Raw genomic sequence first — 22,799 nt, forward strand, 5'->3', positions numbered from 1 at the left:
ATAATAATAATAATAATAATAATAATAATAAAAAACATTAGAATAACAATAGGTCCTCCGCTCCGACTACGTCGGTGCTCGGGCCCTAACAAGCACTTTTATATATTTCCTTCTACGCTCCACTGACTGCAGCTGCATTCTGAGTATATTTGTCTCTTTTTTTTTACCGTAACATTTGTGTACCACTGAAACTTGTCCGGCGGAAGTTGTTCTCACGGCCTTGTCACAAAAGAAATGGCGAGCGGTATCGGCAGTGAGTAATATTTTATAAATCTTTCTCTATTTTCTTCCTGATTTCATAACAAATATAGCAGTAAACAAACTCCAAACATTGCAGTTCATTTAGTTTGGTCGACCCAAGTAGGGTCGTTGCATGAAAAAAGCGTTACGCCGTGTAGCCGTGTGTGTCTCGTGAATGTGTCCCCCGTAATGTAGCAAACGCTAAGTGTATGGTATTGTCTGCAGAACCATGGCTTAGTTACTTGTAGATATGCATTTATCCCCCATTTAAAATTATTATATTATTATTTAAATTTAAAATGAAGTGCTACAGTATTAGAAGCATCCTCTAAATACGATGCAAGCTAGCAAATTACTATAAACAATCTAGCTAACAGTAGCTAACTAGCTAGCGAACTTTGACAAACAATTAAAATAAAAACCTACAAGACTACAAGGCTAACCAGCGCGGCTACTGGGGGCTGTCATATGTTTTATATGTATATCAATAATAAATCACAGACTGTTGTGTTAATTGGGTTGTATGGGGGGAAAGACCGTAATTGTATAGTAACTGGTGTGTGCTACCATAAACAAATCTCCCCGGAATAAAAACACAACGCTTAACGTTAAGTTACGTGAGATGACAGTTTGTTAACGTAGACACTGACATGAAAGACAGCTTGATTTACCAACTCTGATAGAGAACAATGTTACTCATTAAAACATCTGTTTTTTTATCCGTGCTATGTGGACTTTAATTGCTCATTGTTTGTGCCCTGACATAAAGCATATATATTAGCTAGTAACAAGCCACAGGCTGCTAAGAATACCTGGACGTGTTATGACTTCACTGTATATTTGTACGTTTTTTTTCACAGAACACAAGCTACTGAATGTGGGACCAACAGAGCCCTGGTCCGTCAGGGAGAAGCTGTGCCTGGCCTCCTCTGTTATGAGGAGTGGTGACCAAAACTGGTAAGAAAAAATCTGCTCAATATATTTAGTCAACTGCTTTTGTCATTCACAAAGGGGGCAGCCATAGGACATCAGAACACAGGCAGGTGTCTGTGTGTTGTATTAGACCATCCATATGTTGGGCAGATTATTATATTATATATTATATGAAAAAAGTATTCAAAATGCACCCAAGTATTCATTCATGTCTACATACACTTGGATTTTCTTCATGTAAGAGGCTTAAAAAGGAGCACATTAGCTTCTATACATTATCTGGTTATGTCTTTCTTTGAGGACATGGGGCAAAAAGACTAGTATGTGTCCTGTCAAAGGTGTTAGTATCAAGTCTCACCACTAGGGGTCAGACTTGGGCAACTTACATATATGTCTGAATGCTGACAGGTAGCTCAAGCTCACTGGTGCTTCATGACTTAGACAACTAATAAGAAGTTTGTAAGAGAAGACCAATATCAACCTGTGTATTTTAAAATAAAACAACAACAACAACAATGTATCGGTGTAACCTTTTACATGAAATATAAAAGTTTTTCACAATACCCTGGATTTCACTTTTACTTGTCTTCATTTATTACAAATTTGAATGCATTTCTTTCCACATGAATTTATTTTCAGATCGTTTTCTCAACATGTGTGTTTATTCTGATGAATGTCTCTCGTCTTCCAGGGTGTCAGTAAGTAGAGCCATCAAGCCTTTCTCAGAGCCTGGCCGTCCACCTGACTGGTTCTCACAGAAGGTGAGAAATCTACAAACCTACAAATAATTTTCCCTTTTGTCTTCTGAGCAGATAACTATGCCGAGTTCTACTCAGGCTCTGGCCAAAATGTGCCTCAGGATAACAAGCTTTCTCTCTGTTCCCCAGCACTGTGCCTCACAATACTCCGAGCTGCTAGAGGCCACAGAAGCACCCAAGTCAGTATTCTAACACAGACATCGCATAACACCTATATGCAGAATTATGATAATGTGTGTTGTCACTTTTGTTTGTTGACACAGGTAAACTATTAATTGAGTTGACTTAAAGTGCTTTTGCCGTCCTATACTCCAGGCGTAAGCGTGGGGAGAAGGGCGAGGTGGTCGAAACCATTGAAGATGTCATTGTGCGTAGGCTAACCACAGAGAGGATAGAGGAACTGAAAAAACTACTGCGAGACACACAAGAGCAGTACAGGTACATGCACACTTCAAATAAATGATCTTAACATGCATTTGGTTGCGAGACGTGGTCTTTAACCCTTCTGTGCCTTCTGTCCTGACAGGAAGTTGAAGAAAGAGGTGGATCTGATACAGACGGGTCACATGGACTCCCAGCTGAAGGAGCTGTGGGCAGAGATCACACTGTGAGACTCTTATCACTTCTTCTGTTTGATAAAAAACAGATACTAACATGTGATAAACAGAGCGAGCTATGCACAAGTAGAAAAACAGTTACAAAAAATGCTATTTAGTTTCTGTTGGACTTTAATAACTTTGATGATCCCCGACCTTTAATTCAACACCACCATGAAAGAAATTTGCCAAAGAAAATGCCTTTAACTTCTTAGCTGAAGGTGGCCTTAATGCTGCTATATAGCATGTGCACATGCTACACATCACATGCTACATTGTAGATGCAAATATGACAGCGCGTGACTCGGCATCTGTCTGCTTTCCATATTTCTATTATCCCCCCTATTTCCCATCTTCTCAGACTGTTAAACTGATTTTTCCAACCTCAGAAAGAAGAACCAGGCTGAGGAGGAAGCGGAACAGAAGAGGAAAGCCACAGAAACGGCGTTCCAAGGTAGGTTCAGTCTGCACTGTTGAAGGCCTTGAACTACTTCACGAAATCAAAATATCTTGGCTCATGTGAGTATTAGCAGAGAACTTCGTCCTTATCTCTGTGATAGGTGTTGCCACACTCAGTCCTCACGTGACCTGGCATGCTGCCATACAGAGCTTGAAGCTGCATCAAAACACAGTAATCTGTTTTTCAAGGTGTGAGAGCTTCACAAGTAGGATGTCTTCCATTTTGCTGAGATAAACATTTCATAAACTTCATAGTAATTGCAGTGTTGTAGGGTTTTATGACATTGTTATATTGGGTATAACATTTGTGAAATAGTACGTCAAATTTATATTCCAGTAAGGACTTCTAGAATACTTTGCTCGGCCCTCTACTTGGAATGTTTTTTTTTACTTTACGGGATTGTTTCTCTGATGTGCTTGGGTTGACATGACTGCTTTTTCATGTTGCCTTTCTCTTAATTTCTCTGATTCCTTGAAGAAGAAAGAAAGAAACAATTGATTTATTCTCTGTCTCTGATCTTCTCTGTCCATCACAGCTCGTCAGGCGATGAAAAACACACCGAAGCGTCTGCCCAGCGTAACTGTGCGTTCTCCTCTGGGTGCCAGCCCCCCCACCGTGGACTCTCTGGCTGACTCTTTGGTCCCCACGACGCCCATGGATACAGGAGGTGTTACCTCCGATGACACCACCACCACCACCACCACCACCACCACCACCACCCACTCAGTTGTAAGAACATCCTCTAATAGAGCAGTGTTGGCCTTGTGTAGTTAAAGTCATGTAGCGGTGATGAGATACCACAAGAATACTGCCGATACAGAGAGAAATATGTTATATACGGTTTTCTTTATCTAGCTGAAACATTTCCACCTTCTCTATGCCATCTTTTTTTTACAATGTTTTATTATGAAGGGAATTTCACAGTCACTGTACTTTAATTGACACTGAAGTTTAATTCAGGCTTCACTGTAATAGATTTAGAGGCTGTCTGATACATTAAAAGTCCATGATGTGTTTGTTTTCAGTAATGTATCTTGAGAATGATTTCAGAACTGCAGACTCCACTAAAGTGCCTTTCTGTATCTCCAATTAGTTTTTGGTCTCATTATGAGTCAGTGGGAAAAAGATCATCTCACATTGTGGTGTTTTTGGTGCTGCCAGCTCCTCCTGGAAGGAGATGGTTGAGATACTGCAGCTCACCGTGCCAACCGCTCTCACTGATTCTTTGCTGCCTCTGCCAGGCCCAGGGGGTCGGAGTGTTCCTACCAGCGTCGGATGCTCCAGGCCCGGGGCCCAAAGATGGAGGCCTGGCCGCTCAAGTAGATGATTCGCCACAGAAGAGGCTCTTGACCCAGAAGGCCACGCCGCCACCCTCCCCTCTCCTGTCAGAACTGCTGAAAAAAGGCAACCTCATCTCGGCCAGCCCCCGCCTGGTAAGAGCCAGAGTAGATCACAACATCCAAAAGTACAAGAATGCCAGGAATTCAAAATGATATGTCATCATACAAGGCATCATAAACGCCTCAAAGATATACATTGTGAACACCAATTTATAGAATTCATTAAATATTTATTTAAATTGGCTGTTGGTAAAGCTTGATGAGCATATCGAGGACTGGCTATGCAGCCTTTTAAGAGTTTTCTTATTTTACTTTAGTCTTTTGGATATTGCTACATGTTCTAATACCAACATCGTCAGAGATTATATCTTAATTATATCATTACATACGTGCATTCATTCACTACTTTGGTGACTTTCTTTTAAAGACAGACTGCAATATTCTGATTTGATGTCAATGAATATTTTGAACTTTTATTTGTTCCCTCCACAGTGGGTCTACAAAGTCATAGCAATGCTGGATTAAAACCCTTTACACCTTTGTGTTACTTATTGACGTCAGGTTGGGGAGGGAGACTCTGCTGGAAGCCTCACCAATGGAGTTCAGACAGCCACCGCAGCCACTGCCTTACCGCCTGGTCATGTGGTCATCACAGGTAAATACACGTTGCATAACTGTTTGTGCATGCACACAGATACATATAGTTCTGTGACATAAATAGATAGAGGATAAAGGATCATGGTGCACAGGAGATTAAGACACTCGGTTCAGACCTAATAATTACTTCCAACCTTGCAGGTTTTTATTGTGTTCTTGTTTACTCCTCTCTCTCTGTGTGTGTGTGTGTGTGTGTGTGTGTGTGTGTGTGTGTGTGTGTGTGTGTGTGTGTGTGTGTGTGTGTGTGTGTGTGTGTGTGTGTGTGTGTGTGTGTGTGTGTGTGTGTGTGTGTGTGCAGACGGTGAAGCGGACGCTGCAGTGAAGGCAGAGCTCGGTGAGGAGACCGGGTTGGTAGAAGAGGACCTCGTAGCGGTGTCTTACATGGGAGACGAGTTGGACCTGGAGACAGTGGGAGACATCATTGCCATCATAGAGGAGAAGGTACATACTGTGTTTTAAAAAAAATTAAAAGTGTCCATATCAGTTTCTCATTCACCATTAAAAAGGCAAGAATGACCATTATCAGAGCCTTTTTTATTCATGTTAATTGGGGAGTATGTTAGACTTCAGTAAGTAACTGTGACGAAAGTTATAGTAGATGCCTAATAGACAGTAATTCTGAGTGCGGAAAAAGACCACTAGGTACGGCATTATGTAACAAAAGCAACATCTTAGATCATATTGACCGTGTAGCTCAGTCTTCAATCCTTTCTGCCTCTGTCCTCCCCTCCTTCATCCCAGGTCGACGACTCTGTTGAGGCCTTGGATGCGGCGGCAGTGGAAGCCGCTCTCTCTCTGTGTGAAGAGGCCGTCTCAGAAGGACACACCCTCCCCGGCCCCTGGGAGACCCAGGAGCTGAAGGCTTCGGACCCGGCGCCTGCTGTCCAAGACTCCGATCCCACTCAGGAGCCTCAGGATGTGGTCGCAATGTCAGCCCTGATTCCTGCTGGCATAGAGACCCAGAATCAACCGGAAACCAAAAGAGAACAGCAGCTCAAGGGAAACTGTGAGGGACCTGAGGTAACGGGAAGCGACGTCACCTCTTCTGTCGCCTCTGACGACGGCGCAACGGGAAGTGAGGTTGCGGAGGAGGGGGCGGCAGGGAAGGAGGCCACTGAGGCGACGGTCAAGAGCGAAGGAGAGGAATGGAGCCAGCCGGAGCCCAACCCGCCATGCCTGGGTGGGTGGTGTCACGTCACACCACACGCATACAGAAGTTATGCTGATATATTAATATTTTTCTAATCTTCTTCTCATTTCTGTCCCACAGACTCTGAGGACAGCTCTGTGTCCGGGAGAGAGTCCAAGGTAACACACTTATGCACACGTACACACACACACGCACAACCTTTTGTCAAACAGTCATTTTACCTAATATGTGCGTGTTCTTGAATCCAGGAGGTGAAGGAGGAGGAGGCGGGGAGTGAGGGCTACCCAGAAGAAGGGATGGAGCTGAAGGAGGAGTGCGGGGAGGGGGAGGGGCCCTATCTGTCGGAGGTGGAGCGGGCAGCCAGTGAGAGTGAAGATGGTTACGGCCCGCCCTCGCAGCGCTACACAGCGGACTCGCTGGCCAGCAGCCCGGCCTCGTCTTCCCAGCTGTAGGTGTCCACGTGTGGTCATGGTTGCACAAAGGACTGCGATGATTGTCATAGTCACCATTTTTATCTACTGGGTAATGTTCAGTGGGGAAGTGGCTTGTGTAATTCCAGAGCCGTGTCCTAAGATAACCTCTGGCATTACCGCAGCAAAGCATTTTGCTGATTTAAAACTAGATAAAGCTTAGCTTGCATTTGTCATGAGCGTTGGCGTCGTGACCTCTGAATCACATTAGGGCTCCATTTCTCCGAGCTACGCAGTCTCTGGCTGCTGACATTGAAAATTCTAACGGTGTACTTTTGTCTCCACTTGCCTCTCCGCCACTGGGGATTTCCCTTCTGCTTCTTGTTTCCATTCACCGTGCACTTCCCAATCCTCTCTTCGTTCCCCCTCTGTCTTCGCTTCCCCTCTCTCTGGTTCAGATCTACATGCGGTGAGGACCAGGAGGCAGTGCAGGCCCAGAAGATCTGGAAGAAAGCCATTATGCTGGTGTGGAGAGCCGCAGCCAACCACAGGTGGAGCTTCTTGGAATGCCTTAACCTCCGCAATGAATCAAAGTCTTTGTTGGCCAAAATACTTAAGCAATGCCTCAATCTCAGAGTTTTTTTAGTGCCACATGTTTTAAGGTTGTCACACAACTGTCCTGATTGTAATGAGCTGTTTCATCAAATAGTAGGAGACCTCCAGATTTAGAAAGTACTCAGGCCATGAGTGCTATGCCGGCAGTGCAACCTCAACACCCCTAAAACATTTTGTCAAAGCACCTAAAAATAATATATTTTTAATTAATTATTTATTAATTAATTATAATATATAATATATCTTCACTCAGCTGATCACCCTTCTCTTCTATATCTTCTATAAATGTTATCTTCCTACATGATTGTACTAAATCAATCTGTTTTAGTTCAATGAATGCATTTATATATTTTTGCCTAAAAACAGAACTCCACTGTGCATGGGATGAATCGTAGGTGAACTCCTAAAGTCATCAAAACTCCCACATTGCATGAAACAATACCAACGACTTGACCATGGTCTTCAATGGTGGCTACAGGCCAAATACTATAAACAAATATTTATGTATGTTTTCCGATATTTATTGTTCCCTGTAAGTACAACAGAAGCGTAGACAAGAATAATGTTAATCGTGGTTAATATCCAATAGCAGCCAAAGATCTGTGAAACCGCACATAACTGAGTGGAACACAAGTTTAACTCTGGACTGAACTCCATTGTCTACTTGTTGTCTATTCAGCATTCCATTGCTTTTTGTGCTTTTTGGCCAACTTGAAATACTGGGATTTTGACTACTAAATGATTTGAGAGAGATATATATATATATATATATATATATATATATATATATACATACATACATACATACATACATACACACAATACATTTTCTGGAACAAAAGCACTGCAGAAAAACCATCTCCCCCATCAATTAAATGGAATTCATGTTTCTCTCAGGTATGCCAGCGTCTTCCTGCAGCCTGTGTCAGATGACATCGCGCCTGGTTACCATAGCATCGTACACAGGTAAGATCAAATGCACACATACACTCACTCGCTTTTTTAAATCAAATTACCACTCATTTTCCCTTTGCATACACGTTTAATAACTTCTCTTCCTGCTCCAGACCCATGGACCTGTCGGCCATCAAGAAGAACATTGAGTCTGGCGTGATCCGGACCACGGCCGAGTTCCAGCGTGACATCATGCTGATGTTCCAGAATGCCGTCATGTACAATTCGTCAGACCACGACGTGTACCACATGGCGCTGGAGATGCAGCGTGACGTCCTGGAGCACGTCCAGCAGTTCCTTGCCACCCAGCTCATCATGCAGACCTCGGAGAGCGCCATCTCCGCAAAGAGCCTCCGCGGCAGGGAGGGAAACCGTAAGCCAGGAGAGCCGGCTGAGAAGGTGGGTTGGGCCACTTGTTGGGGGACAAATTAGGATTCCCTTAAAAGTCTGGCAAAGCGTCAAAGCAGTCGATAAACCTCCAACTCAAAACTGGTCAGTGTTAATGTTCGAAAATATCAACAGTGAGCCAGGAAGACATTTTGGATTATGGGGGAACTATTTTATCTATTTTGTTCTGAAACTTTCTCGCGATATATTGTTCTCTATGCATTCTTGTTTTCGTAGAACCTTGAATTTTTACACATAACCAGATGCTCATGGTGATAGCATAGATCTATCTGGAGTGTATATCAAACACACACCAACCAAATAAACACACAAACCAAATAAACACAAATTAGCAAAAATAAAAAGGCGTTGGTTCTTAAGCCCAGCAAGAGATTGAGCGGGTCAATAGCTCAGAGAAATGTCCCCGGGCCCTTAGCTTTATGAAAATGTGGCCCCCTGAACAATACATTTGAATAACCATAATAATATGGAGTGATCTCACCAAAAAGGTCAGACACGGGACAGTTCTTTGTAAAAAAAAAAAAAAAAAAAAAAAAAGTTTAACCGTTTTCATAGTTATAAAGGCTTTATTTATGAAATAGTGTATCAAGCTTTTGAACATATATTATTGTTCAGCTTTAGAATTTGATGAGTCTGTTAATGTAGGCTGACATATTAAGTGTGTATGAAGATACATTAATGTACTGTATGAAAAGGTAAAGGATATGTTACACAGACTCTGTTCATAGAATAACGTGTTGCCATCGTTGTGGACTCAAGTCACAGATTTGTTGAATTGACCATAAAGTCCGTGTGGTTCTCTTTTTTTATAATCAAAATATGTCAATAGATACCTGACTAATGCTCTACATGTCTTGATCGGACATGACGTTTATGTCCTCTGAAAGATGTGAATGGATGAAGAGCATCATTATATAATGAATGTGGGGCCTTTGGATTGACTGGTCTGTGTTTGATCGCTCTTTGTTGCTGTATCATTTAGAGATTGTATTCTTGATTCTAAGTGTTGATCACCACTGATGAAACTATGTGTTCTCTCCTTCCATCAATGTGGGACAATTTATTCATGTGAATAAAACTAACTTGAACTGCCTAAAATTGTAGGAGGAACAGTTTCGCTCTCTGTTTTGATATTACATTGAACGATATACTTTAGTACGTAGTCTGTTGAATCCATGCAACTTTATATATGAATTTAAAGAACTTGTCTAACCTTTTGGAACTAAACACACAATTTCTCCGAGGTCACTGCTATGACTGAATCGTGCTTCACTGATTAATGTGTTGCCTACATTCACTCAGCATAATGAAAGTGTGACTCAGCAGAGCCAGTGATGCCAATCTCTCTGGGCACTGATTACATGTATCGTATTTGCATTTCACATCAGCGTCATACAAGTCCGACATTGACACATTGTTGACTATACGGGACACTTGAGACATCCGGTCCGCTCGGTGCGGTGGTCCGTCTCCTCTCGGCTACGATGTGCTTCAGTGGAATAACTCCTTGTGTTGACTTCCCTGCTGATTCATGTCCTGCATGCTGGCTGCACCTCTCCTCACTAACTTCTGTCTGTCTGCATCTGCTCGTCACTGAGTCAACCTGTCTGTCTGCTGTGTGTGTGTGTGTGTGTGTGTGTGTGTGTGTGTGTGTGTGTGTGTGTGTGAGTGTGAGTGTGAGTGTGAGAGAGAGAGAGAGAGAGAGAGAGAGAGAGACTGTGGGAGTCTTGAGTGCGTGTCTAACAGGGTTCTCGTAGGTCATGACATTTTTGAAGTATCATGGAACTTAGAAATGTCTGTTCCAGACTGGGAATATCTGGGAATTTGCAACATTTTCTCAGGAAGTTGATAATTATGGGTGAATTTTTTGCAAATAGGTTACTTTCCAGAACGTATTTTAGAAAAAAGGTTCCACCGGAAAATATCTTAATCTGTTCGGTTGAAATGAGACAGTCACAACCTTTTTTAATTAACCCAACAGTATTAACAAAAACAACATCTGTAGTTCATGGAGGTGTTTCCACTGAATGGAAGTCATGATATTTTTCATAGTGGCCATGATGGGAACTGTGGTATGGTGTTTGTGGTTTGTGAGCTGACATAAACACATGTTTGTGTGTATGGGAGTGTGCTTGCCTGCTTGTATACGTGCCTGATTGTCTCAGGTGTGTTTATCTACGTCTGTGTATCCGTCTGTGTATATCAATCTCACTTTTTACTATCTGCATATTAGAGGTGTGTGTGTGTGTGTGTGTGTGTGTGTGTGTGTGTGTGTGTGTGTGTGTGTGTGTGTGTGTGTGTGTGTGTGTGTGTGTGTGTGCGTGTTCGCCGTGCAGCGGCTGAACGGACGCTCGTTCCTCGGCGCGCTTCCCTGTTTGACGCAGACTTGTATGAAACTTGCTTTCTCACGCACGTGTGTGTGTTTTCTCTCTCTTTCTCACTCCAATGTTTGTCCTCCTACAGGACAGTGTCCCAATGGCCTCTCCTGCTTTCCTTCTCTCTCTCTTTGTAAGTATTCAGGTTCTCCCTCAGATTTCACCAGAACCAGGCCACGCTACGCACACGCTTGTCTCAAAGCAAACACACACACACACACACACACACACACACACACACACACACACACACACACACACACACACACACACACACACACACACACACGTTGTAACACACTTTGTACACATCTGCTTCTACCTCTCATCTCTTTTCTTTCTCTAATTCAGTTCAACTTTAGTGGCATTAAAGGAAGCAAAATAAAACTAGGATTGAAGTTATTATTAAAACTGACCACTGTTATCAGTGTTACCGTATTTTCCGCGCTATAAGGCGCACCGGATTATAAGGCGCACCTTCAATGAATGGCCTATTTTAGAACTGTTTTTATATATAGGGCGCACCGGATTATAAGGCGCATAGAATAGAGTAGGAGCAAGCACAGTACCGGTGTTTACCGCTATTACTTCGGCGACGCCCCTGACTACGGTAGCCGTAATGCTGCAAGCGGTGCGGCTTTGTAGTTTACCAGTCGTACTGAAAGATTTTGACAGAGCGCCGTGTACAACCAGTATGGATCAACCAATTAACCAATTGATCCATATATAAGGCGCTCCGGATTACAAGGCGCACTGTCGTTTTTTGAGAAAATTAAAGGCTTTTAAGTGCGCCTTATAGTGCGGAAAATACGGTAATCAGTAATATTGTAACTGTAAATATCAAACAATTCAACAGTTCCCATTTAAACATTTTTGGTAATGTTACCGTGGTTTTCAAAACCAGTAGTTAGTTTAAAATTATAACATGAAAATGAACAACGGCTCACTTTAAAGTACACAATCATTGTATTTTCTTTTACTTTCCAAGAGCATTAAACTAATCCTCAAGACTGATAATCAACCAGGCCGATATTGGCAGATATATCTGTATCAGTGTATATGACGAGCAGTAAGTTGCAAGAAATTGCAGTATAGAAATGCCAAACTAGGTCTGAGGTTATTTACAAACAGGGTTGTTTTTACGTAGTTTTCTCTCCAGGAAGCACTGGTTTATTATTTTGCTGCACATTGTATCAGTATGTATCTTGGTCATAATTAAAATCAAAAAGTCTCAAAGGAGTTGCATGAAGATTGTTTGTTACCGTCATGTGTTTCTGTTAAAATACGTATTTAACTTGAGGTCTGAAACACTTCCCTAAAGGTATCAAGTGGAAGCAATTTATCTTTATTCATATTGTAAGTTAATATGATTTAAAGCCTCTGTAAGGCTCAATATGAATGATTAAATACGAAACAGAGTTAATAGAAACATCCATAATATTGTTGATGAAGAGTTTTAACACTCTAATAACTCTGATCTGCTTCATCAGCACTGTGTGCTTTAATCAGATTTGACAGATAAGCGACAACCTCACAATTTCAAATGTCCTGAATCCTGATTGGTGCACAGCAGGCTTACCGCAGTAGTCTTTGTTACACTGTGTCCAGGAGCCTCTTCTGCATTATTCCTCATTTAAAGCGTTCTACAGTTATGGAGCGTCATCGACAAATACCTTTCCTTGTAAAGTGTCCGTTGTAATCAGTAACACTGGTGTTTATTGACCTCACAGAGCCCCCCCCCAATGCACCGAAGTAAGTGACATCACTTTTTTCCAACTGAGCCACGATCACCTCAAACCAGAGAGAAAAATATCCACTGATACAGAAATCTTTCATGGAACTGAAGATGTCGTAACTCTGTAGGACCCCATCCCTCAAAGTGAGGTTTTCATGGCCTTTACAACAGAAGCTGGTATTTATTGTTAGACTTCGCTTTTGATTTCCTTTTGGTCAAACACGATGTAACCTCTTTGACTTGAGACATGTCAGAGTTTGGACTGTTTCTATAACAATTCTTTGTTTTTCCTCTTTGTTGGACGTAGTTGTCTAGTTAGTCAGGTTGTGATAGCAGGGTGAAAGACTAAACTTAATTAATTATACAGAAGAAGAGAAAAACTGAAAAGAACAAACAAACAGCCAAACTGGGCTGTATAGATGTGTGGTATTGATAACAACTAAAAGGCCTCTTTGGCTCTCTCTTCCTCTCTCTGACAGTTTCACACACATCTCTGAACACACTGTCCTTGTCACCCTCATAAACTTTAAGTTCTGTTTTGACACAATATGCTCACCACACACACACACACACACACACACACACACACACACACACACACACACACACACACACACACACACACACACACACACACAGGCTCCCGTAACCTTTCATCACCCAAGCTTCCGTCGACCTTCGGTTAATGAGCCCATGCCGGTTTCCTGTGTTTTTCTGTTTACGTGCGATTGTCCGTGTCTTTGCATGTTCTAATTTCTTTTCTCCTTCTTTTATTTTATTTTGTTTAGTCATCATGTTTTTTTCTGTTCTTCATTTGGAGAGGAAGCCTTCCGAGGTGGACTTTGCTGTGTTTATTTATTTTTTTGTGCCGAGCTCAATCGCGTGAGGAGGCCTGACGCTGGGCCTCCCGTCACTCTGTCCAACCTTTGACCTTTACATTCTTATGTGAATTTTCTTTTTTCCGTCTCTTTCTTTTCCCCCTCTCTTTCTACTTGTCTGTCTCTGTGCTGCAGGACGGAGGCACTAGGGGTCGCCGTAGTGCCATGGAGGCCGACCTCAAAATGAAGAAATGAGATTTTAGAGAGACAGAGTCCCTCAGAGAAGGTGGAGGTGAATACTGAATGGTCACTTGTTTTCTGAAGAGGACTGTGCAGTCTCTGTGTGTATGTGTATACACACACTTAATCATCTGTACTATGGCGTAGACGACGTCATATGTGGACGGTTACGTCTATCGGTGTGTCTGAGAGAGCTGCATAGAGCTTCTTCTTCTCCGCTTCATATGATTGGTTTATGTGCAGCGCCATTGGGAGTTCACTCCACTCTCCCCACGGATCATTTCACCAGCAAAGGTAGTCGTCCCTCTGCTGAGATGGAACAGCGAAGAACTGTGAGGGAGAAAAAGAACATTTTCACCAGCAAAAGTTTGTTTGGGATCAAATGATGAAGGACACAATGAGCTCTACTCGTCAGATTTGATCACGTTGAATCGTGGATGAATTAATACTCATGAGTCAATTATTGGAGTGCCCGGCCCGTGGGGGCTGAAAAGACAGCGGACGGCAACAACATCAACAAGCAGAATGTGACCCCATGACGAGTCGTAATGTACAGGTCCACAAATTGAAGCACTACTAGTACTGCATGTTGGTCTGTGATCACTGCTAAAACATTAAAGTGAGATCCACTTCAAATGTATCACAAATCTTTACAACTGGATTTTCTCACCTTTTTTTTCATTGACGGAACAAGAGTGTCTTTGTAAATTAAGAAAATCTGATGATGTCACTAAACTGCTTTGCTTTCTTTCAGTCAGCTGGCCAATACATCTACTAGTGGTTTTGCCCGTTTTGGACAATCAACTGCAATTTGCATATCCTTGACATTAATGTTTTAAGTTTCACTACCTACCCGATTGAAGGCCTGATGTGACTCGTCTTTGTAAATCCACCTCATGACTTGCAGACAGAAATGAAACATGCTTGAGAAATGTAATCCGTCACGGCAAAGGGTTTGTTGCCTTTTTGTTACCATTGATCGTGTGTGGCGCTGCCATTGCCAGTTTCACTCTCTTTGCATTCAAGTACACTCATGCATCTGAAACTTTAATACATTTTTTGTTTGTTTTTACAAAGTCCAGAATACAAGCTAAGCTATCATTGAAGTCGTTTAATGCATATTGTTTGTTTGTTTGTTTGTTTACATGTAAAAGATCACCATTTGCCAGCAGACTTTACAATTTCAAATGCCGGAGTGTCCTTGAAAGCACCAACAGCATTGTCATAACAGTGAAACGGTTCCTGCATGGAACTCTGACAACAAACAGTTGGTCAACACGTTTTTCACATGATTAATTATCTCAACCTCAAATGCCACAGCTCTTTTGTTATACTATCGTGAAAAGAATGGAAACCAACAGCTGCCTTTGAAGGTAGAGAATCGGAACATTTGTCTAAAAACTAAACAATATATTCTTTGTGAAATAGTTGGCTGTATCGTAAACTGCGGGTGTTTCATTGAGTGTGTTGATGGGCTGAAACGTAGGATGTGGACTTTGTTGTTGCTGAAATAGTGTTGCTGCATCCCAACGCGTCACTTGGGATGTAGCCAGAGTGTGCTACGCAGATAGCATCAGAAACTTGTTTGTGTAATGTGTCTTAGATGAGTACAAAAACAAGTTTTGTACCTGTGAGATGGATCATGTAGAGTTTTGTGTTTGGGTAGCTGATACATGTGTGTTATGTTGTACATTTGTTAAATAAAGATTATTTGATCTAAATCCAAAACAGAGTTGCATATTTGCTTTCGATTTTTGTTTGAAGTCTTAATCCCTACATGGTCAATTTATCTCTAAATAATCTACCAGCAGCTGCGTTCAGTGTCTTAAGTGATCTGACAAATTAACCACGAGTAATCGTTTTCCCTGACTCGTAAACAAGTTGTGTGAGTGAGTCAAAGTATCGGCCCCAGAATTGTTTGCAACAGGTGTCTTGAATATGTATGGTATGTGTCCTGGGTAGTGTGTTTTTACAGTATACATAAGTACATTTACCATACTCTTTGTACAAAGTGTGTAGAAGTATACTTCAAATGCAAGCACAGGACCAAGAAATAGGTGTGAACATTTTATTTTACAATTGCATAAATATAAAAAGTACAGCACAATTCAGGAGTGAGACCCGCCCAGTCCTGGAAGGAAGTTTATGTTTAGAGTGAACACTTTTAACATTCATCCATTCTGTGCAAAATACTGTATTCATCAGGTAAACGAGCAGTTTGACCTCCTGCTCCAAGTCAGACATTCACATGAATAACGAACAATCCCATTCTTTAGGTATAAAATATGACACAGCAAAACTCCAGTGCAGTCCAGGCCGAACCTTTGCCTGACAAAGTTGAGAATAAACATTCACAAAAACAGAGGTATGGTGAAACAGGTTTACATTCTTAACTTCCTCCTAGTTGAAATCGTGGATGACAGGGCTGGCTGAGGAGTAGAGCTTCCTCTTCACCAGCCGGTACTCCGGTCTCAGCTTCAACACTTTGTTGGTATCAAACATGTGCTTGAGCGGTGGCCAGCCACCGGCCCTGTCTGCCTTGAAGATCACAGACAGTTCAAATGTCGGGGTGAGACTTGGGTCCAGCAGGATGCTCCCTGCAGACATCGGGCCATCTTTGCCGTCCACATAGACTTTGATGGAGGCGCCCCGGAGGCCGCAGGGCTCGCCGACAGAGGAGCGCACCACGTCCTGGCCCACCCTGGCGGTCATCTGGCGAGGCAGCAGCAACATCTGGCAGTGGAGGGTGGAAGCTTTGGCCTCCGTCAGGCAGTGCTCTATCTGTCGGGTCACATCTTGCTGCAGCAGCCGCTCTTCGTGCTCCAAACCAGCGTCCATGTTGGCAACTGTAGACGGATACCAGAGGTGTTAGAATATGTGCCCGTCTCAGTCAGAACATGTTTTAATAAGAGGGACTGTAAAATGACAAACGTCACATGCAAGTACAGTGAATCAGAACTAAAGCAAGAATCTGATCCTCAATACTTTTACATAATCATGTGTTAATGTCTTTCAAAATTACACTAAAATACACGAGTCATCAGAATTGAGGTTTGACTCAACAGCTAGGAGAACAGCTCAGCCTGTCATCAGCTGATCAGAGACCTGCGTGAGTTACATCCAGAGACTGTTACATCAGAAAGATCAGCCAATGGATTATTGGTTACGACTATGGTTACTGTAGTACTTATAGACTGTTTTTTTCATGATAGGACTAATTGTGTATATTTAACAAAACTACGTTCAACTTTTTAAAACTTACAAGGCGAGTTGTTATCTGTCTCGTCGCAGCTCTCGACGCTCCCCCGCCGGGCTGAGCTCGTCTCCCGGTCCGGGGACGCGAGCTGGAGGAAATACTTTCCGATCATCTCTACGACGCTTTCCTCCTCCGACAGGACGGGCACTCCGAGTCCAAAGAGCAGCGCAGCGGTATAGACCATTGTGATTTGTGTTCGTTAAGCTCCGGTGTCTCCTCCAAACGTTTGCTCTGTGTCTTCTCCATGTATTAACTTTGTTGCGATCGCAGCGCTGAGCGGTGAGCGCAGCTTTTATACCGGAGGAGCGGCGGGTTGCATCAGCTGAGCTCCCTGTCGTGTGGGCGTGACTGACCGGTTCAATCGAGAAGGTTCCTGATCTGATGTGGGGCTCACGCAACATGTCTGGGCGTTGCACTACAACGGCGTTTGGCTCCGGATCCCATTAGCGACCCCTGGTAAAAAGTAATTGTATAGTATGTCGAAAAAAAGTCATAGCATAGTACAGGAGTATTCAATTAAAATTCACAGAGGTCCATATAGAGATAATTCCCTCATGCAAAGGTCCGGAACATCACAATAATGTCTAATTTGCGCTATGATTTAGTCCCATATATTTTGAAGTCGCCAACAGTTGTATTAACATCTGTATGGAGTCAACAACTGACTGACTGTCAAATCAAATAAAGAAAGTTCAATTTAATAATATCTCAACAATATTTATTGTCAGCTTTCAAATTGAACTGGATGAATTCTAAATAATACATACTCTAATAATAAATACATGTTCTCTCGTTTCAAGTAAAATAAACGCTGCGTTCAAGAATAAATTAAATAACAGAAAGCTTTTGAATAATGTGTATATCTGTGGTTATTGAAACCACTTGTTTCAGCTCGATTCCTCTCGGTTAACATCATTGTTGGGAAGTATATTAACGTGTTAAGATTCTGATCATATTGGGCTGTTAGGTTTATTTTCTGTGCCTTCATTTCGGATGTGAGTTCACGTTTGCGCAAGAGTTGTGCTTTGTCACGTAGTGGCGCTTCACATTACCGCATTTAATCGCCACAGTCTCTGAACATATGACATACTGCCCGTAAGAAGAATGAAGATATAAGAGTCTGTCCATTCGTCTTTAAAGACTCTGGTTTTGCTGTCCGCTTTTCTCTTTTTGGGAATGCAATCTGAAAAAAGTGATCATTTTAGTTATAAAATAAAGTCATAGTATAGCATGTTAAAAACATAACAGTCAAAAAATAGTAAGTTGAAAGAAGCAATCAAAAGTCTTTAGTATATCAAAATAATTTAAAAAGTCTGTACTGTTTACAGAAAAAAGTAATTGTCAAGTGACATTTTTGATAATATAGCTATTATGATCGTTTTTATGACCTTTTTATGACAGAATTTTCACGATGCTATATTATCATTTTTACGTCATTCTATACTATTACATTTTAAGACATGTTAAAGTATTACATTTTATGGCATTATATACTATCATATTTGTATGACTTTTTTATTAGTTTGTTATGACATAATTTCGTATGTACTATACGACACAACTATGACCCAACATTAGTTATAACATACTGTTTTATATTTTTATGGCATATTTTACTAATACAACATACATTTTTCAGTCGTTTTTTATAAATATACTATGACATTTTTTATGGCATTTTCCTGGAGTGCTATACTGTGACATTTTGTACAAATACTTCATTTTCTATGGCATGCTATTGACATTTATTATAACATACTATTGTATCCTCTTTCATCGCATTTCATATGATACTTACAATACAATAATATTACATTTTTTTGGCATACTATACTATGACATTCTTAGGGCTGACTTTTTTGTGTATACAATAATACTTTTATGACATACAATTAAATTATATTTTTCATGACATATATATGATCTACTATACATTGACATTCTGACTTTTCTTGACAGTAGTATTTTTCTTTCAGCATACTATATGACCTTTATATGGCATACTATACTGCTACTATTCATAGACATGAAGATGACATTTTTTATTCCACACTGATATTTCTAATAAAAAAATGTTAATTTTCCAAATATATTTTATGCCATTTTCATGGCATACTATATGATGACATACTAGGCATGATTTATTTCATGACATACTATGGTAGGGATGTTGGCAATACCTGGTTTTACAGTCGAAGTAGCTACATTATGGTGTCATGATTCCTGTATTGTAGCCCAGTGAAAAGAGTCTCGTAAGACATGTCAATTGCATGCAGTGAAATGTTCCCTCGCGTGTGACATGCAACACTTTTGTGTGTGTGTGTGTGTGTGTGTGTGTGTGTGTGTGTGTGTGTGTGTGTGTGTGTGTGTGTGTGTGTGTGTGTGTGTGTGTGTGTGTGAGTGAGAGTAGTGTTTGCCTCCCCTTAATGTCAGATCAGCAACACTAAATATGTTCGACACAGACTTGAAATACAGTACCTATTCTATGGAAAGAAAGGACATATAATAAAAGTGTCTACAAATATTACAGTGTGTGCAGGAATGAGACAGCAAAAGGCACGTGCTCAACCCAGTTAGTGAGGGATTCACAGTCTGAGGTGAGGAACAGCTCGTCACTGCCTCACCTCACTGTCTCCTCTTTGTTTGAACAGGACATGCGCTAATTCAGAGATTTTGATTATAAAAATGTTTGGAATAATACAGAAATTACATTTATAGCGCAGATCAGTAGAGAAATATTAATATTTATTTTATTGTAGCATTAATTGTTTTTTACATTTCATCATCACACCCTGACCGCACGTCCCTGCGTAGAGCTCTGGGTGAACACAGACGGCTACAGTTTGTACTTCCTGATACAACAACAACAGCACGTCAGTGATGACAGGAGGAACATCGCGCCAAACGCGCCGCCCCAAACGCGCCGCCCCAAACGCGTCGCTCCAAACGCGTCGTCCCAAACGCGCCGCTCCAAACGCGCCGCGCAAAATTCGCGTCACTGCAGTCTCATCGCGTCTGTGCAAAGACTTTGTATGTAATCTCATCGCGAATAATTCGCCCTGCGTTCGGTGTGAACACAGCTGGCAGCCTCGTGGGGAGGGGAGGGGGGAGCTGCGCTCATGTGATTGATTGAAAATGAGGCTGACATCTGATTGGCTACAGATAGGTCCATGTTAAAAAAAAACGTATTTGTGAATCCGGCCAGGCAGGGGAGTCTCAAAAAACCCACCAACAAATGTGAAGAGATCCACAAATAAATACACACAAATCCACAAACAAATAGAAAACATCCACACACTAATACATACAAATGCAGAAATATATTTGTTCTGTGTGCATTTGTGAGTCACATTTATTTGTAAATCCTTCTGTGTACGCCTTAGTGTGGTTTTTATGTTTGTGGTGTTAAAAATGTGAGCTCCAGGGCAATGTACAAAACTGGTACCGTCTGCTTTCTTTGACAAATTACTTTTCTGATTTAACATGGAGTCTAATGGAGCAGTGGGTTGGAGTTCATGTCGCTCTTCGGCTGTTTGAGCCAAATGTGTAAGTCCGTTGGATTCCATAGACACTTTGTTGCGACCAGCACAACATTTCCAAGCTTTTTGGCCAAAAATGGTGTATAAAGAGTAAAAATTGTGTGAATGGGAGCAATTTGTTTGTAAAAATCACAGAATATTTTCCTTAAAACTTTTATTTTTGCATTATTTGTTATATATTAACATATTGACATTATCACATTTTGCTTCACTGCTCCACCTTTATTGTTTTTGTACAAAGTTTCTTCAATCAATGTGGTCAGTCACACAGCCCCCCTACACATTAAATGCACCTGTAATGATGATCAAATTGGCTGATATATGATACTTGTACATGCTATATTATTGTTAAGTTATACATAAATAGACTTCTTCCTTTCACTGTGTTCTTTGACTGTAACCTAAACTTGCTGTAAGGTTTTAAGCAAACTGTGTTTTGTGATAAATCTTCAATGTCTCCAAAGATCGAGTCAGAAAGGGTCAAATAATAAAGGCTAATATATTACAGTCATTTAGCAGACGCTTTTATCCAAAGCGACTTACAGTTCAGTACACACAGCTAATTTTTGGGTTGAGTGTCTTGCTCAAGGACACATTGACATGAGACTAGTAGAGCAGACTAGTAGAGCCGGATCGAACCACCGACCCTCTGATTGAAAGGCGGCCCTGCTCTCCACTTAGCCACGGTGACCCCGATATATAATACTAGTTAGGACTTTATTATAGTAAAGTAATAATGAGAAAACACTCAATGGGCCCTTTTTCTACATAATGAAGGTTTTTACGTTTGAAACCTAAAGTTTATTCTATAAAATGTCTGTACTTTTACTTTTGCAGAGCATTTACATTGAATAGAGTAGCCTATTATTGTTTTTTAGGACTTCCACAACTGTTGATAATTGATATAAAAATGTTCAGTTGAAAACTACTGATAGATTGAATGGGCATTTAGGTTGCAACTGAATTCTACCAGCTGATGACTAATATATAGGTCATACATAAAGTGGTCTGAGTAAAAAATAAATGATCTGCTCTGGGCGTAGAAAAGTTGATAACCACAACAACCTCTCAGAGGGGAAATCTTCTTATACTACTGGCTACTGCTATGACAAATCCATTAATAACAACAATGTGACAGTAGTACATATTCTTTATATGTGCATTATAAAAACCCATTTAAAGAGAAACCCAAATAACAACAAAACAAAATGTAATCTATTTTTTTATCAAATCATGTCAGTGCAGCAACAAGTAATACGATCCAGCAAGGGGGACGTATGGGTACAACTTAAAATAATATCAATTATTAAGGAAAAAGCTATATGAACCTACAATCTAAAGATTAAAATGTTGAGAAAGAAATGACCAAATCAACACATCAAAGATCTCTCACAGTAGGCATTGAGTTCCCTTCAGACAATTTTTAATGTGGTTCCTCCGAGAGGGTGTTGTTCAGTCTGGGGGAAAAGTGTGATCATCTTTAAATCTGAAGCCCAGACAGTCAGAAGTGCCCCACCTGATTTCTTTTATATGACAAAAGCCTGATCGTAACAAGAGGGAGAGCTTCTCTACAGTCCTCCACAACACAAAACCAAACCCCCCTGACAACCATGGGATGACTACGAATTAGGTTTCCATAGTGTGATTAAGGCCTGAAGGAGAAATAATGGAGAAATACTGAAGCTGAAGGCAATCTTCCACAGGTGGAGTTTAACCTTTATTAACCTTTATTTTTTACCTGAAATGTTGATTAACTGATAAACGACACAGAAACTAACTTTAAAGGAAATATACAATATGATTTTATGTACAATAATTAGTTGACATAGTGCAAAATAATGAACTTTGATCAGTTCATATACATATTATTAATACATTGTTATGGAATTTAAAATGTTTCCTTGTGAAACAAAAACCTATAATACATACATCAGACTTTGCCTGACTTTGGATTTTGTTTTGAAAAATATGCTGTAATAGTTCCATCAAATTATCTTCCTGGTTGGATCTTAAAAAAAGCCACATTAGCTAGTTTTTTTATGTAACTTACCAGTAAATCAAACCCTCATACCTGCTTTCAGTGTATGCACATAAAATTCCTGCGAGCGTGTGTTTGTGTGTGTGAGCATGTCGGGTCTAGACACTGTGGCATGAGCCCTGCCTTACTCACAAGTGAGTAACAGGGTCTGACACACGCCATTCACACACACACAATCCCACACCTGGTGGACCATTGGGCGTGTATACTAAACACAGGAATATTTTTTTTGCTTAAGATTACCGCCACATAACATAGTCACCCAAATTAGATCCCC

The 22,799-nt window shown here is 41.0% G+C and overlaps 2 protein-coding genes across 3 annotated transcripts; one reads left to right on the forward strand and one right to left on the reverse strand.

The window, feature by feature from the left end:
- The first annotated feature begins 204 nt into the window (after positions 1 to 204).
- brd8b (bromodomain containing 8b) lies at positions 205 to 15,417 on the forward strand. 2 transcript variants are annotated; one of them, XM_068714301.1, is made up of 19 exons: positions 205 to 253; positions 1,101 to 1,197; positions 1,865 to 1,934; positions 2,061 to 2,110; positions 2,247 to 2,369; positions 2,458 to 2,538; positions 2,917 to 2,981; positions 3,523 to 3,716; positions 4,229 to 4,420; positions 4,889 to 4,982; positions 5,283 to 5,425; positions 5,726 to 6,164; positions 6,255 to 6,292; positions 6,383 to 6,582; positions 7,003 to 7,095; positions 8,057 to 8,125; positions 8,227 to 8,512; positions 10,985 to 11,029; positions 13,645 to 15,417. In XM_068714301.1, exons 1-19 carry the CDS (start codon positions 235 to 237, stop codon positions 13,702 to 13,704), a joined length of 2,358 nt encoding a protein of 785 aa, XP_068570402.1. In that variant the 5' UTR covers positions 205 to 234; the 3' UTR covers positions 13,705 to 15,417. The 2 variants fall into 2 exon arrangements, with proteins under 2 accessions (XP_068570402.1, XP_068570403.1); XM_068714302.1 differs by lacking the exon at positions 10,985 to 11,029.
- Positions 15,418 to 15,743: 326 nt separating this feature from the next.
- Positions 15,744 to 17,233, reverse strand: si:ch211-39i2.2 (DNA damage-inducible transcript 4-like protein-like). The gene is made up of 2 exons (XM_068715364.1): positions 16,952 to 17,233; positions 15,744 to 16,535 (listed from the first exon to the last, which is right to left on the reverse strand). The coding sequence occupies exons 1-2, from the start codon at positions 17,127 to 17,129 to the stop codon at positions 16,090 to 16,092; spliced, it is 624 nt and encodes a 207-aa protein (XP_068571465.1). The 5' UTR covers positions 17,130 to 17,233; the 3' UTR covers positions 15,744 to 16,089.
- Between the last annotated feature and the right edge of the window lie 5,566 nt (positions 17,234 to 22,799).

This window comes from Cebidichthys violaceus, unplaced genomic scaffold, assembly GCF_023349555.1.
Source record: "Cebidichthys violaceus isolate CVI_PGR_0920_01 unplaced genomic scaffold, fCebVio1.0.p SCAF_2, whole genome shotgun sequence".
NCBI classification, from domain to species: domain Eukaryota; kingdom Metazoa; phylum Chordata; class Actinopteri; order Perciformes; family Stichaeidae; genus Cebidichthys; species Cebidichthys violaceus.

What these genes read in the sequence shown, in the direction of transcription:
- brd8b (XM_068714301.1), top strand. An exon ending in TGGTCATGTGGTCATCACAG is followed by an intron (nt 4,983 to 5,282) that starts GTAAATACACGT and finishes GTGTGTGTGCAG; the next exon opens with ACGGTGAAGCGGACGCTGCA. An exon ending in TGTCCGGGAGAGAGTCCAAG is followed by an intron (nt 6,293 to 6,382) that starts GTAACACACTTA and finishes TCTTGAATCCAG; the next exon opens with GAGGTGAAGGAGGAGGAGGC.
- si:ch211-39i2.2 (XM_068715364.1), bottom strand. Translation starts at nt 17,129, where the DNA reads ATGGTCTATACCGCTGCGCTGCTCTTTGGACTCGGAGTGCCCGTCCTG. An exon ending in GACAGATAACAACTCGCCTT is followed by an intron (nt 16,536 to 16,951) that starts GTAAGTTTTAAA and finishes ATCCGTCTACAG; the next exon opens with TTGCCAACATGGACGCTGGT.